The sequence below is a fragment of the Megascapheus bottae genome, chromosome X (assembly GCF_031878675.1).
Source record: "Megascapheus bottae isolate mThoBot1 chromosome X, mThoBot2.hap1, whole genome shotgun sequence".
NCBI classification, from domain to species: Eukaryota; Metazoa; Chordata; class Mammalia; order Rodentia; family Geomyidae; genus Megascapheus; species Megascapheus bottae.
The window spans coordinates 11,165,880-11,182,083 of NC_143547.1; the positions used below are offsets into that span (position 1 = coordinate 11,165,880).

General features: G+C 40.6%; 1 protein-coding gene across 5 annotated transcripts in view; it reads left to right on the forward strand.

Moving 5' to 3' along the window:
• Pdk3 (pyruvate dehydrogenase kinase 3) overlaps window positions 1-16,204 on the forward strand; it is a 68,683-nt gene that overhangs the window by 26,291 nt on the left and 26,188 nt on the right. For 4 of the 5 annotated variants that reach the window (XM_090325825.1, XM_090325828.1, XM_090325829.1 and 1 more), the window contains 4 exons: window positions 1,389-1,530; window positions 8,283-8,354; window positions 12,432-12,616; window positions 13,131-13,220. In XM_090325825.1, the coding sequence (XP_090181951.1) occupies window positions 1,389-1,530; window positions 8,283-8,354; window positions 12,432-12,616; window positions 13,131-13,220 (489 nt within the window). The remainder of the gene's footprint in view (window positions 1-1,388; window positions 1,531-8,282; window positions 8,355-12,431; window positions 12,617-13,130; window positions 13,221-16,204) is intronic. The other variant, XM_090325830.1, reaches the window with a different exon arrangement.

The window sequence follows — 16,204 nt, forward strand, 5'->3', positions numbered from 1 at the left end:
GAAAATGGAAAAAGGATCTGAGTGGGTAGAAGGGAAGGTTCTACTGATGCCTTTCAAGAGTGGGTTCTTTTATTTCAAGTCTTATTCTGTAGTGAGAGGAAAGGAAGAAAATAAAATGTAACTGAAAATGTTACAAAGTGGCTTCCTGGACTTCCTCATTTGCTGCCTTTAGCACACAGAGAAAAATCAGGAGTTAGTTTTCAGTGAACTCTGCTTTTCCTCTCAAGCCCAGCCCGGAAGTTGCCCACTTCAGAGCAGGGAGCCCTAGCTAGTGCAGTGGTAATGAGATGAACTCCTAAGTATCTCGGAGAACAGAAGAAGGACCTATGTGTTTATTATAGACTGCTTGCTTCATGTCAGGCTCTGTACCATGTCATCACATTTAGTCTTACACAGGTTGATGCCCAGTTTACAGATTAAAACAAAAGGGAAAGGGGCTTGGGTTTCCTTTGAGATAGATACATTTTCTGTCAGTGCCCTCTTTATGTAAATTTTATGCAAACCATTTCATACTATTTCCAGAATCTCCCTAGATATTGTTGAAAAAAATGTTTGAACTGGTAAGTTAAGCACAAAAATTATACATAGTAATTATATTAAAAGAATTAATATGTAATGCTCAATACATGTATAGATTATACAATACTTAAAACTTCTAAAATGTTTGTTTCTTTTAAATGCACAGTAAGTACATGATTATTATCTCTAGTCACAATACTGTGAAACAGTACTCCAGAGTTTCTTGTTATTACTTAATCAGCTTTTCCTTCCACAATCTCTTTCCCACCATCCTTGGTCTATAGGAGTCACGATTCTACTCTCAACTTCTGTGGGATCAACTTTTTAAGGTTCTCTGTATGAGTAAGATCGCTTAGTACTTGATTGCCATATCTGAATTATCTCCCCCACCTTCTATAGTCAGTGCAGTGTCTTTTCTTTCACAGACATGCCTTAGCAGAGCACTGTGTATCCATGGTGAGTGGGTGTCTCTGGTACGTATGATCCCTGCAGACAGTCAGAGACTGTAACTTAGAATCACAGAGCCTTTTGAGTCTACTTTGAGAGTGGTAGACCTAGAGAAACACATTTGGGAAAATTGCAAGTATGAAAGTAGTAGTGTTTATTTGAAAACAAATTCAGATTATATCCCACGCCAATCACTTTTCTATTGCTACTGGTAACACTGCTAGAGAAGTGTATTTTTTAAGTTTTTAAGGTTACTTCTTGGAATAAATGTTCTTTTCTATTTTTTTCTTAAACTTGCTATTTCAGAAAATTTAGACTGTAGAATCATTTCATTTCCCTGCCAGTAATAACTGCATTGCCACACACTTTATTTCTTCAAATACTAATTATAGTGTTGTATGTCGTTTTTCATCTCTTAATAGGGAGAGATAATGCATGTGAAAAAACATCATACATGTTCCTACGAAAGGAACTTCCTGTGCGACTGGCCAATACAATGAGAGAAGTTAATCTTTTACCTGACAACTTACTGAACCGCCCTTCTGTGCGATTGGTTCAGAGTTGGTAAGTAAATATCATGGCTTTTAATGAATCTTCCCTATAATGCTTTGAGCATTCTCTTCAAGAGTACACATATACTGCCTGTATGGAAATGAGTCAGGCAGGGTAGCTGGTTTGTTTTTTGCTGGTCCTAAGGCTTGAACTCAGGGCCTGAGCACTATCCTTGGGCTTTCTCAAAATTAGCTTTCTACCACTTGAGCCACAGCACCACTTCCAGCTTTTTCTATGTATGTGGTACCGAGGAATTGAAGCTGGGTCTTAGTTCATGCTAGGCAAGCACTCTACCACTAGGCCAAACTTCCGGCCCCAAATCACATCATTTTTAAAGGGGAACATTAGGTCAAATTGGAAAAATAGCAGCTCTGTTCTGTGCTTTGTCTACCCTATGAAAAGTGTGGCAGGTCTTCATAGGAAAACTTTAAAGTTTGATCAATTATAGCTGTGAAACATAAAGCATATATTTCTTAACTGAAGAACTAGAATTTGTGATGGAACTCCCTATTAATAAACTAGGTGTGATCTGTGAGTGGCTGGATGTAAGAACAGGTGCTATGTTTTTAGAATGAGATTTGCATAGATTTGTGAAAGATTTGCATGTTATAAAATTTAAGGTGGAAATTCCTGGAAAAAGATACAGGACTTAGGGAAGCCGGGGCTGTGGGAATGTAGGGGTTTGGTGCAAAAATATCAGGCCCCGGTGGCTCATGCCTGTAATCCAAGCTATTCAGGAGGCTGAGATCTGATTATCAAGGTTCAAAGTCAGCCAGAGCAGAAAAGTCCCTGTGATACTCTTTATCTCTAGTGAGCTACTCAAAAACCAGAAGTAAATAGGGACAAAAACACAAGAGGGGGTATCAATGTGTGAGAAGTAATGCACCTCCTACCTGACGAATATAACTGTAACCCCTCTATACATTATCCCAACAATAAAAAAAAGAGAAAGAAAAAGCCAGAAGTAGCACTGTGGCTCAAGTGGTAGAGAGCTAGCTTTGACCAAAAAGAGGCTCAGGGAGAGTGCCCAGGCCCTGAGTTCAAGCCCCAGAACCAAAAAAAAAAAGAAATGGTTCTCTGAAATAGTGCTCTGAATGTGGCTTCATGAAGCCCTGGGTTCAATTCCTCTGTACCAAATTAACAGAAAAACCCAGAAGAGGTGCTGTGGCTCAAGTGGTAGAGTGCTAGCCTTGGGCAAAAGAAGCTTAGGGACAGTGCCCAGGCCCTGAGTTAAAACCCCAGGACTAAAAAGAAAAGAAAGATATCAGCTGTAGTCTTGCATTGCCCCTCGAAGTGCTCAGGCCCTGAGTTCAAACCCCAGGACTGGAAAGAAAGAGAGAAAGAGAGAAAGGAAGGAAGGAAGGAAGGAAGGAGAGAAGGAAGGAAGAAAGAAAAAGTATTAGCTGTATTCTTGCATTGCCCCTTGATGGTATGGGTGGCGTGACAGGTGAAGGGAACACTGGAAAGATAGGAGAATGGAATTGTTCACTAATTTGAATTTGAAAGGCTTGAAGAGACCAGGCTACAAAAAGAGAATATATATTCAGCATTCAGCTTTCATTCATTAATAATATAAGAAGTTCTCTATTGTTGTTGTTGGTCGTGAACAACTCTGGGCCTGGGCGCTGTCCCTGAGCTCTTCAGCTCAAGGCTAGTGCTCTACCACTTGAGCCATAGCATCACTTCCAGTTTTCTGAGGTTAATTGGAGAAATGAGTCTCAAGGAGAGGCTGGGAGTTTAGCCTACAAAGACCTAGATTTGATACCATATACATAGAAAACACTGGAAGTGGTGCTATGGCTCAAATGGTAGAGCTCTAGCCTTGAGAAAACCCAAGGACAGTGCCCAGGCCCTGAGTTCAAGCCCCAGGACTGGCAAAAAATAAAAAGATTCTCATGGACTTTTGTGTACAGGCTGGCTTTGAACCATGATCCTCAGATCTCAGCCTCCTGAGTAGCTAGGATTACAAATGTGAGCCACTCGACCCCTGGCATAATAAATTCTTAAAATTAAACATCATTTGAGAAGCATTATATCGGATAACCTTAAAGGTACAGTGTCTATCTTATACTTTTCCCAGAAAAGCAGCAGCTTCTTGATGTGAAGGTCAAAGCCTTTAAAATACAGGAAAGATCAGAACATGGTAACCACAGGTTTAATATCATTGTCAGTTGAATTCTGCTGTGTAATCACTGCTCGTTTGAGAAGAAGGATCAGGGAGTACTTGTGTGCATGAGACTTCTTTTTTTATTTTAAAAGATTTTATTAACACTGATTCTTTTACATCATATTTCAAATGCCATGTTTAACAAACAAGTATTCAAGAAAGGAATCTCGATATACAATCACTGGCACATACATTTTAGAACGTAATTAAAATTAAGCAGAGTTTGTACATGAGACTTCTTTATTGCTTCAAGATCCTCATTAGAACTGGGGATGTGGCGGGTGCTGTGGTTCATGCCTGTAATGCTAGCTGCTCGGGAGGCTGAGATCTGAGGATTTCAGTTCAAAGCCAGCCCAGGCACTGAAGTCCAAGAGACTCTTATCTCCAATTAACCACTAGAAAAGTGATTCTGTGGCTCCGGGGGTAAGGCAGTAGCCTTGAGCTGAAGAGCTCAGAGACAATGCTCAGGGCCAAAGTTCAAGCCCCACCACACACCCCCAAAAAAGAACTAGGTGTATGTCCTGTTGATAGAGTGCTTGCCTAGCATGTGTGAAGCCCTGCATTGATTCCTCAGTACCAAGTAAACAGAAAAAGCCGGAAGTGGTGCTGTGGCTCAAGTAGTAGAGTGCTAGCCTTGAGCAAAAGATTCTGAGGGACAGTGCAGTGCACAGGCCCTGAGTTCAAGCCCCCAGGTCTGGCAAAAAAAAAGAAGGAAAATCATGAAAGATTTTGTAGAAAGCATGACTCACTATCACAGGCCACTAGTAATTCTCGGTGGACAAGATGAAATCATTTGCTATGAGAGGTGGGAACTGTCAAACATTTTGCATTGCTTATGTGGGTTGTAGTTGCTTCAAAGATTGCAAGATAAATTGCTGGCCCTGAAGTGTTTTCCCACCAACAAACAATTCTCCCATCTCTGGAGTGGGTATTTCACAACTCAATTATGCCTTAAATACGTGCAGTTAGCACATATGTGAAGTTAGCAAATATGTGAAGAGCCCCTTAGCCTCTCAAGCATGACACTCCTCCCCCTCCAGTTCTGATTGGCTGTGAATTAGGTTTGATAATTTTGCTAGAGTGGCTCACAGAACCCGGGGAGGTACTTTTCTTACGTTTTATAGTCATACTGTGAAAGATACAACTCAGGAAAACATACTGAGCCATGTATGGGAGGTGTGTGCTTTGTACTCATGTCTCCCATTCTCCCCACATGTGTATGTGTTCAGATGCCTGGAAGCTTTCAGAATCTCCCTGTTAAAATAATAGTTATGGAGCTACATCTCCAGATTCCAACTTTACCTGAGGTTCAGGGAGGAGTAAAAGTCTCAAGGCCTCTAATTACTGGGATAAGTGTCCCTGAGTTTATCTAGGGGCTCCACCCTAAGTCTTCTCATTATTAGCATAAACTCTTTTTGATTAAAAGGAATTCCTTAAGAACAATAGGAGATAATCCACTCATTCCGGAAAGGGTCTTAGAAACTGTGTCAGGAAGAACATTCCCCTGCGTCAGGGGAACATTTATTGTGTTTTTATATTATACCAAACTGGCAAAATAGAGACACAGTCAAATTGTTGTACCATCACTTGTTTTTGTCTCTTTTCCATTCTTTTTCCATATCTATTCCAAACGTATGGGCACGTGCCATTTCTTCCTGTTCATTCTATTTTGAAAACCTTGAGCCTGGAGTTTGACTTAGTGATGAGAGCTTGCCTAGCATGCACAAAGCTTTGGGTTCGATTCCTTGGTACCATATACATAGAAAAAGCCAGAATGGTGCCGTGGCTCAAGTGGTAGAGCGCTAGCCTTGAGATAAGCGTAAGGACAGTGGTCAGGCCTTGAGTTCAAGCCCCAGGACTGGCAAAAAAAAAGGAAAAAGGAAAACTGATTTCCTATTTTAGAGAAGAGTTGCAAGACTAGTAAAAAGAATTTTTGTGTTAACATTTTGGCTACATTTGTTGTGTAATCATCACTCACAATCTTATTCTCTGTATATGTATCTATTACGTGTGGGTATACCCACGCATGTTTGAAAGTTACCAGATTTAAAGTGGATTAGCCTAACAACAATAAAACCAAAATAAATATAGGATATTTTGAAGAAAGCTGTTAGTAACTATCACAAGCCTTCCAGAACCACAAGCCTGCCCAGAGGCTGCTGCAGCTTATAGAAAAAGCAGTTCTAGCCAGGTGTGGTGGCTCACACCTGTAATCCTAGCTACTCAGGAGGCTGAGATCTGAGGATCAAAGTTCAAAGCCAGCCCAGGCATTAAAGTTTGAGAGACTCTCGTCTCCAATTAACCACCAGAAAACATAAGTGGCACTGTGGCTCAAGGGGTAGCACAGAGCCTTGAGCTGAAGAGATCAGGAACATCATCCAGGCCTAGAGTCAAAGCTCCAGGACTGACAAAAAAATAAAGAAAGAAAAAAGGAAAAGCAGTTCTACAAGCACATGTAGCCAGTAAATTAAACTTCTGACTGCCACTCTTGTTCTTAGTCATTTTGGCCCAAGATTATTTGCTTGAAAATATCTGATGTAATCCTCCTCATGTCTGTTTTAAAAACCTTGGTTTGCTTCAGCCCCTTCAAGGCAAGATTTTAACAAAAAACTATATACCTATAATTTACCATACATGGAATGATGGGTATTCACAGTGCCATTTTCCCCTGTTCCCATTAACATTTAGATTGACGTATTATACACATTTCTTTCTCCTGAGTCATTTGGGAGGAGATACACCTTATAACCGTTTGGCCTTAAATACTTGAGCATGTATCTCCTGGAAATAACTCTTAGAAAATCATAATATGGGGGTGGCGGTTGGAAATGTGGCTTAGTAGCAGATTGCTTGCCTAGCATGCATGAAGCCCTGGGTTCGATTCCTCAGGACCACATAAACAGAAAAAGCTGGAAGTGGTTGCTATGGCTCAAGTGGTAAGAGTGCTAGCCTTAAGAGGGGAAAAAACAACAACAACAAAAAAAACTTCAGGGACAGTGCCCAAGCCCTCACTTCAAGCCCCAGAAAAGAAAAGAAGAGCCAGGAGTGTTGCCTAGTGGTTGAGTGCTTGCCTAGCATGCACAAAGCCCTGGGTTTGATTCCTTAGTACCATGTACATAGAAAAGGCCAGGAGTAGTGCTGTGGCTCAAGAGCAAAAAAAAAATAGCTCAAGGACAGTGCCAAGGCCTCTGAGTTCATGCCCTGGGAGTGGCAAAAGAAAAAAGAAAGAAAAGGAAAGAAAAACCGCAATATTATCATCCCATGCAAGAAATTTACATTGATGTAATAATATTTTCTAATATTTCTAATTGTCTTTATAGTTCCTCCATTTTCCCATTTTCTTGCTTTTGTTTTTCAAAGCTTTCTTTCCCTTCTAAGTTAAAAACCAGTTAAGATCACTCATTTGTGTTTCATTGTCATTTTTCTTTTGCTTTAAAAAGGTAATTTTTCTATCTGGGCACTCGTGGTTTATGCCTGTAATCTTAGCTACTAAGGAGGCTAAGAATTAAGGTTCAAAGCCAGCTTGGGCAGGGAAGTCCATGAGACTCTAACATCCCTTTAACCACCAAAAAGCTGGAAGTGGAAGTGTAGATCAAGTGGTAGCAAGCTACCTTTGAGCAAAAATGTTCAGAGCTAATGCTCAGGGCCTGGGTTCAAGCCCCAGGACCTACACACACAAAAAAGTGAATTTTCTATATACCAGACTGGCCTACCACCACCCTTTTAACCATACTGTATTCTTGCTCTCTTCATTTCAGGATAGGAATCTCAGGGTGATATTTTATTTCTCTCCATTTGTGATGTTGCTCTTTAGAGGACGATCCCTTTTGGAAAAGGAGAGAGCTGTGATTTCACTTGTGTGTGGCAGAACAGAGGCCCTCGATGGACTTGGCCACGTTGGACTTCTTAGGTTGATTTGACCTGATAATTTAAAACAACATTTTATGTGCCTGTTAGGCCACACTCCCAATCCTATGTGTACTTTTGTGGTAATAACACTGTGAACTTGAGAGTATATCAGTTAGGGTCTGCTTGTAATTGGCCGAACATGCAATGGAACCTCGCTTTTACAACTAGAAGGTCCAGTCATAGGTTGTATTTTTGGTGTTGGCTTGAGTCACAGATTTATGAGAATACTGAGGCCCTGTTTTTCATAGTGCTGGCTTCACCTTCAGGCTAGAGTCGTTCTGGATGGCAAAGTGGGTACAGTATTGCAGAATTAATTTCCAAAAGTCCTGCTGTACAAAAGCAGAGCAAGATTTCTTTCCCAGGGACTTCCAGCAAGTCTTCTCTCTTATCAACCTGAATTGAGGCAGTATGTCCACTCATGAGCCCCATCCCTGTGTTCAGGGGAATACACACAGTTATCGGTTTATACCCAGGCTACTAGACAAACTAATGATCAGTGATAAGAGAAATAGAATTACCCAGAAGGAAAAATGGAGCAACTCCCACACAGATGTTCAGGTACTTCTGCTGAAGCTAAGGAGGTACCAGCTGCTTCTGACACACTTGAAATGTATGTGCTCTTGAAAAGAGGGAAAGGAGGAGCGAATGGTGGGCAGACAGCTGACACAGTTAACTCTTCCTTTTTTAGGTATATGCAGAGTTTCCTTGAACTTCTAGAATATGAGAACAAGAGCCCCGAGGACCCACAGGTCTTGGATAAGTAAGTATGGTACCACTTATCTAAAAGATAAAAAATGCGTGTGCGTGCGCACACACACACACACACACATACACAAATATAAAACAATGCTTTCTTAAATGTAACTCCTGCCATTAAGACCCAAGAATTATAATTCAGAAAAAAAACATTCATTTTCTTAGTGGGTAATGAATCAGTATTGGATTTTTAGAAAAAATTGAGATAAGAATTGGGCATAGTACACAAGAAGTAATGACACTTCAAATGAATGCTTCAAGGCCTGTTTCTCAACACTTCATTCAAGGTGAATTGAGAGCACCAACTATAAACATTGCAGTAAATGTTCCATCTAGTGGTAGTTTTAAGAATGCAGTGGTAAAATAAACACCAAGAAATGGAAACAAGAGGGTTTTGTTTTTATCATTATTTTCTTCCCCTTTTCTCCCTTTGGTTTATTCCCTTTTGTCACTGTTTACGATTTCTGTAACTTTAGTCTTGTATATAAGTTTATCTGATTTGGGAAGGAAAGGACAAGCACGGAAACTGGTAAAAAAAAAAGGGGGGGGTGAAACAATTTAGCAGTGATACTCACTAGGTACTATGTTGGAAATGAACTTTGTAACCTGCGGGAGTGGGTCAGGAGGGGAAAGAGTGGGAGAAAATGAGAGAGGAGGTAACATTGTTGAAAAAGAAATGTAGACTAGGAATGTGGTAGAGTGCTTGTAACTCCTTTGTGTATCACCTTTCCAATACATTGTAAATTAAAAAAAATACAGTGGCCTCCATATGTTCATGAATTACTTACTCAAATTTTTACCATTTAAATGTTTTTTTCAAATGGGGCATTACAGTTGAGTCCAGAAAACAACAACAATAGCTTTATTATGAAGACTCATAAAAAAAACGTGCTTCTTATTTAATAACTTGAATTCTGTTGCTGCCATTATGCACAAACACTACTAAATTTTCAGTGAGATGGAATGCATGTCTTTTTTATTTTTGAGGTGCTAGGAATTCAACTCCAGATGTTGCACTTGCTAGGAAGAGATCTACTACTTAACACCTGATCCTTGCCATTGCCTTTTTTTGTTAGTTTGTTTTTCCTGGTTTTGCCTGGGTAATACTTGGGCTAGGATCCTCCTACCTTTGTCTCCTGAGTAGCTGGGGCTTGTTTCTTTCCCTTCCCCATCCTCTCTTTTCCAGTCCTGAGGCTTGAGCTCAGCGCCTTGGCACTATCTTTGGACACTTTTTTGCTCAAGGCTAGCATTCTACCACTAGAGCCACAGTGCCACTTCCAGCTTTTTTTTTTCAAGTTTTTCAATCTAATTTGTTTTATTCCTTCATGATTTCTTTGAAGGGATACATGGGTTCCATATTGGTATTGCTATCAGCATTGTTTTACAAAACTAAATTAACATATGTTTTTTTCATAGATTTTTATTGTAATTAATAGAAGGGTTACATTATATTCACCAGATAGAGGGTGCATTACTTCACATACATTGATACCCTTTCTCATGTCTTGGTCCCCATTTCCCTCCTCCCATCCCCACCCCTCATCTTGTTTTCCCCCCTTCCCTATCCAATTTCAAATAACCAAATACAAATATATCCAATATTTCAGATAACAAAGGGAGATACTGTAACAATATGAGATAACCAAGGGACAGCAAAAGAGATGAGAGATAACATAGTACATTAGGACAACAATCATTTATTATATGGCTTTTGTTTCAATATCCTGGAGGTCCTTTCAATTAGCTTCATACTATATGGCCTTATGTATCAAGGTTTTGCTCTATTGCAGATCTCTGCTAGTAGAGCCCAAGATTTCTACTGATTATGACAAATGAAGGAAACCATTGAGCCTAAGTTCCTTTGAGTCTGGCTTACTTCACTTAATATGATTTTTTCTAAGTCTTTCCATTTCCTAACAAATGGGGCAATGTCATTTTTTCTGACAGCAGCATAGAATTCCATTGTGTACAAATACCACACCTTGTTGATCCACTTATCAACTGAGGGGCATCTGGGTTGGTTCCATATCTTTGCTATGGTGAATAATGCTGCAATGAACATTGTTGTACTAGTAGATTTAGTATGCCCTAGTTTCTGGATGGTTGGGTAAATGCCAAGTAGTGGAATTGCTGGGTCATAGGGGAGCTCTGTGTTTAGCCTTTTGAGGCACTGCCATACTGCTTTCCATAGTGGTTGAACGAGTTTGCACTCCCACCAACAGTGTAGTAGTGATCCCTCCTGGCCACATCCCCTCCAGCATCTGTTGTTGTTAGTTTTCCTGATCCTGGCCATTCTAACTGGAGTGAGGTGGAATCTTAGAGTTGTTTTGATTTGCATTTCTTTTATGAGCAGAGATGTTGAGCATTTCTTCATGTGTCTATAGGCCATTTTTGTTTCTTCTTCAGAGAAGACTCTCTTTAAGTCTTTGGCCCATCTTTTAATGGGATGGTTGTTTCTTTGGAGATTAGTTTTTACTTCCAGCTTTTTGTGTGTATATGGCACCGAGGAATTGAACCCACAGTTTCGTGCATGCTAGGCAAGCAATTGTACTACTAGGCTATACTCCTGGCACCTCCTTTTTCTTCTTGGTGGAACTTAAATTCATGACCTTATGCTTGCAAGACTGACACTTTCTAACACTAAACACTTCCATGCTTGCTTTTACACTGGATAATTTTGAGATAGGGTTTCACTTCCTGCCTGGACATGAACCTGTGCCACAATCCACCTACTTCAGGCATCCTGTTGTTATGGGATCTTAAGTACATGTGAACACACCTCGTTTTCCTCTGTGGAAATAGAGCCTTACAGATATTTCTCCTTGAAGTGGCCTGGAACTATGATCCTCACAATTTCAGCTTCTCTTGTAGTTAGGTTTACAGGCATGAGCCACCAGCACCCAGCTGAGAAATTTCTCTTTTTTTAATGTAAATGTGATCCATTTATTTGTGAGACATATAGATATTCTGTTAAAAAAAAGCTAGGGAAACATCACATTATTCAAACAACTTTAAGAAGTGTTTAATACAGACTGCTAACTTCACAGAGAAGGAAACTGATGTCAGAGACTGAATTCTTAATAGAACTAGACCTAGAAGTCACACTTCCCATACTACCTTTCCCCTAGTATACTTTTTTTACAGTTTAGCAAATTGCCAGAATGATGGTTTGAACCATAAGTAGCTAGCTTAATTAATCTGAAGGGATTAATTAAAATATAAAGGAAAAATTCCCCTGAGCTGTTTTTTTTTTCTTTGCTAGAGTGTTTGTCTAATGGATCTGAGAAATGTGAGAGGGGCATGCATTGGGGTAGAGGCACAGACATAGTGGTTTCCTTGCTGCAAGTCACTGCTGTTATTTAGTATGTTTACACTACATGAATTGAATTTACGTGCGCTTTTATCCAAAATCATTAGGAAGTGGCAATTTGTTTGGCTAAAATCTTCAAAAATTCATTTGCCATTTTTATTCATGGAAAAGGCTATTGTTTCAAGACTTTATTAATAAATTCTTGGGAACTTTTGGGGCCAGGAATTTGGCCTAGTGGTAGAGTGCTTGCCTAGCATGCACAAAGTCCTGAGTTTAATTCCTTGGTACTAAATACGCAGAATAAGCTGGAAGTGGTACTGTGGCTCAAGTGGTAGAGCATTAGCCTTGAGAAAGCTTAAGGGCAGTGCCCAGGCTCTGAGTTCGAGCCCCCAGGACTGGCTGGGGACTTTTTGAGAGAGTATCTTCATGTTTTCAAAAGAAATACTGATATGTTTATTTATTTATTCAAGAAACAGTATTTTCTTAGAAAGCTAGTGCATTCCTATGAAGATATCTGAACATTTTTTCTTTACTATAGAATCTTTTGCTTTTTCATCTCTGAAAAGAAAATTTCTGTGTTAATGCAAAAAAAAAAGAACTTGATTGATTCTTTCTTTTTTGTGTGTGTGAGTGCTTCCTTTTACCACAAAATGAGATTGGTGGCTTGACCTATTAGAATATTAGGATAACTAAACTGGGAACAGCTGAGAATTTTATGCACCATGCCATGCGATAGAAAGATTGATGAGATTTTGCTTTCTTCTCACACAGCTTTCTACAAGTTTTGATCAATGTAAGAAACAGACATAACGATGTGGTTCCTACAATGGCACAAGGAGTGATTGAATACAAGGAGAAGTTTGGGTTTGATCCTTTCATTAGCAGTAACATCCAATATTTCCTGGATCGATTTTACACCAATCGCATATCTTTTCGCATGCTTATTAACCAGCACAGTAAGTTGGATTTTGAAATGATTTGACACAGTAACTCAGAGTGATTTCTCCCAAAAATGTTCCCAGTGCTTTATATTTAATTCTCTGCTGTACTGACTTTTGCTATTGGAAATTTTGATCAAAGCAATTCCATTCTGGGGCCAGGAGTGTGGCCTAGTGGTAGAGTGTTTGCCTAGCATGCACGAAGCCCTGGATTTGATTCCTTGCTACTACATACACAGGAAAGGCCAGAAATGGTGCTGTGGCTCAAGTGGTAGAATGCTAGTCCTGTGAAAGCTCAAGGACAGTGCCCAGGCCTTGAGTTCAAGCCCAAGGACTAGCAAAAGCACACCATTCCTCCTTAGCTGGATGCTGGAATTGTTCACTTACCAAATGATCTCAGTCACTATGGAGGCTAGAATGATTCCTACAAAGTCAAGATCCTTTTAGGATGTACCAGTCTCTTTCCCTGCTTAACCATGCATCCCAGCCTGCTGTGGGCTAATCCTTTCCTTTCTCTTTTGTGTTCATTTAGCACTTCTCTTTGGCGGTGACACGAATCCAGCTCACCCTAAGCACATCGGAAGTATTGATCCAACATGTAATGTGGCTGACGTAGTGAAAGGTAAGGAGACAAATGCTGAGTTACTGACTATGGCTCACATAGCATTGTGGTTAATTTGTGTTGTAGACCCAAGCCACTTAATCTCCTGGAAACACTTATGTGAAGAATTTTCATGACCACAACTCTTCCTTGTTTCCATTGAGGACAGTTCCTTGTCCATAGCCATAGCTTAGGAAAACCTATACAATGTGAGCCAGTGCAATAGGTCTACCCTCACCCAGGAAGGAATGCTGTGTCTTTGCTCAGCTGGATTGTTCAGCTGTCTTAGCCTCTGTTTACGTGTGAAGCCTTTACCTAAATTACTTCTATTTTGTGGTAGATAGACCTATATATTATACGTGTGCTGCTGCTGCTGCTACTTCTCCTCTTTCTTCTTCCTCTTCTCCTCTTTTTTTCTTCCTCTTCCTCTTCTTCTTGTCATGGAACTTGAACTCTGGGCCTGGGTGTAGTCCCTGATCTCTTCAGCTCAAGGTTAGTCCTTTCCAGAAGTGGCACTGTTGCTCAGAGTGGTAGAGCACTAGCCTGATCATAAGAGCTCAGGGACAGTGCTCAGGCCCCAAGTTCAAGCCCCCTGACTGATGAGAAACAGAGAGAGAGAGAGAAAGAGAGAAGAATAAAAATGACTTGTTCTCATAGCCTAGTAAGAACACTGATTTATGCATTTGAACACATACTGTAAATAATCGTAGTCTGTGAAATTCATAGTGTCTGTGTCACCATCTCCAGCACTAATGCTGACTACATTTCCATCCTTTCCTGCAATGCATGCTCTCTGAGAGTAGGAGTAGTAATCCATCTTCTGGATCAGTATCATCTGACACCTCACACGTGATCTGTGACATTCATAATCTGTACAGTCAAATGATTTTTCCAGCCACACATGTATAATCTTTATTTCTCAGTGCAGAATTGACCTTAAATAATGTTCTGTTCCTCCTGCGGAAAAATGGACTAAGCAGTCTAGAAGAATACCTAGTAATCTCTGTTCTTCCTGTAGACTAAAGCAATTTTTTTTGTGGGTCACAGGACTTGAACTCAGCCTGGGAGCTGTCCCTGAGCTCTTCAGCTCAAGGCTACCGTCCTACCCCTAGGCCTGGGCATTGTCCCTGAGTTCTTCAGCTCTAGGCTACTGCCCTACCCTTGCACCTAGCCAAACTTCCTTTTTCTAGGGGATAATTGGAGATAAGAGTCTCGGGTCCTTTTGTGCCCGGGCTGGCTTTGAACCTTGATCCTCAGGTCTCAGCCTTCTGAATAGCTATGATTACAGGCATGAGCCACGGCACCCGGCTGACTAAAGCAAATTTTGACAGCCATCTCTTTGCTTTATTTCCTATGGGACCCTGCTCTTAATTTTCTGAGGGTCTGAAGCTGTTGTAGCTCAAAAGGAGGCTAAAATAGAACAAAGTACGGCACCAGTGCTTGAAAGGCTTGAAAATACTTCTCTCTTTTTATCAATGCTAAGGAATGAACCTAGGGCCTTTCACTATCTAGACAATGACTGTTTCACTTGAGCCATATCTTCCAGCCTTTTAATAGTTTTTGTTATTATAAAGGTGATGTACACAGGGGTCACAGTTACAGTCAGGTAAAGAATACATTTCTTTTTGGACAATGTCACCCCTTCCCATGTTCTCTCCCAGTTTTTTCTTCCTATCCTTACCCAGAAGCTGTATAGTTCATTTTCAATATAGTATCTAGTGGCTTTAATTATATATGTGTATATTACATACATATATATGTAATTATATACATATATATGGAATTTTGCTTATTTTACTAGGCTAGTCTTGAACTCTTGATCTTCTTACCTCTTCCCAATAGCTGGTATTGCCCGAGTGCACCACCACACCTACCTCTTCTTTTGTGCCTTCTGGCTGAAAGGCCCTAAAATCACCACCCCCAAACATACCAGAAACAATAAGTAAAATATTCTTCCTAATAACTCCAACTATTACCAAGGAAAAGGACAAACGGACAACAATTTCCTATTTTTAGAATAGTTAGTGTTTTCCTTCTCTCTGTCTCTCTTGTCTGTCTGTCTGTCTCTCTCTCTCTCTCTTTCTCTCTCTCTCTCTCTCTCTCTCTCTCTCTCTCTCTCTCTCTCTCTCTCTCTCTCTCTCTCTCTCTCTCTCTCTCCCCCTCTCCCTCTCTCTCTCGGGTCATGGGCTTAAACTCTGGGCTTGGGTGCTGTCCCTGAGCTCTTCAGCTCAAGGCTACTGCCCTACCCCTTGAGCCACAGTACCACTTCTGGTTTTGTAGTGGCTAATTGGAAATAAGAGTCTTACAGTCTTTAGTGCCCTCGCTGGCTTTGAACTGTGATCCCCAGATCTCAGCCTCCTGAGTAGCTAAGATTACAGGTGTGAGCCACCATACCTATCTGTAGTTGGTACTTTTCTATTGGCTCATTTCCTTCTACCAACATCCTCTGAGACTTTTTAATCTTCTCACTCAGCATCGCTGTATCCAAGCTTTTTTTTTTCCTTCCTTTTGTTTAAGAACCTAGATGTCCCAAGTAAAGCTTCTAGATTTTTGTTGTTGTTGTTTGATTTTTTTTTTGCCAGTCTTGGGGCTTGAACTCAGGGCCTGGGCACTGTCCTTGGCACTTTTCACCCAAGGCTATCACCTTGCCACTTGAGCCACAGTGCCACTTTTGGCTTTATCTGTGTATATGGTTCCGGGGAATCAAATCGAGGGCTTCGTGCATGCTAGGTGAGCACGCTACCACTAGACCATGCTCCCGGCCCCTTTTGTTTGATTTTTGTTGACAAAAATCAAGGGCTTGAACTCAAGGCCTAAGGCACTGTCCCTGAAAGTCTTTGTGCTCAAGGCTAGCACTCTACCACTTCAAGCCACAGCTTTATTTCCAATTTTCTTGTGGTTAATTGGAGATAAGTGTCTCATGGACTTTCCTGCCCAGGTTGGCTTAGAACTGCAACCCACAGATCTCAACCTCCTGAGTAGCTAGGATTATAGGTGTGAGCCAC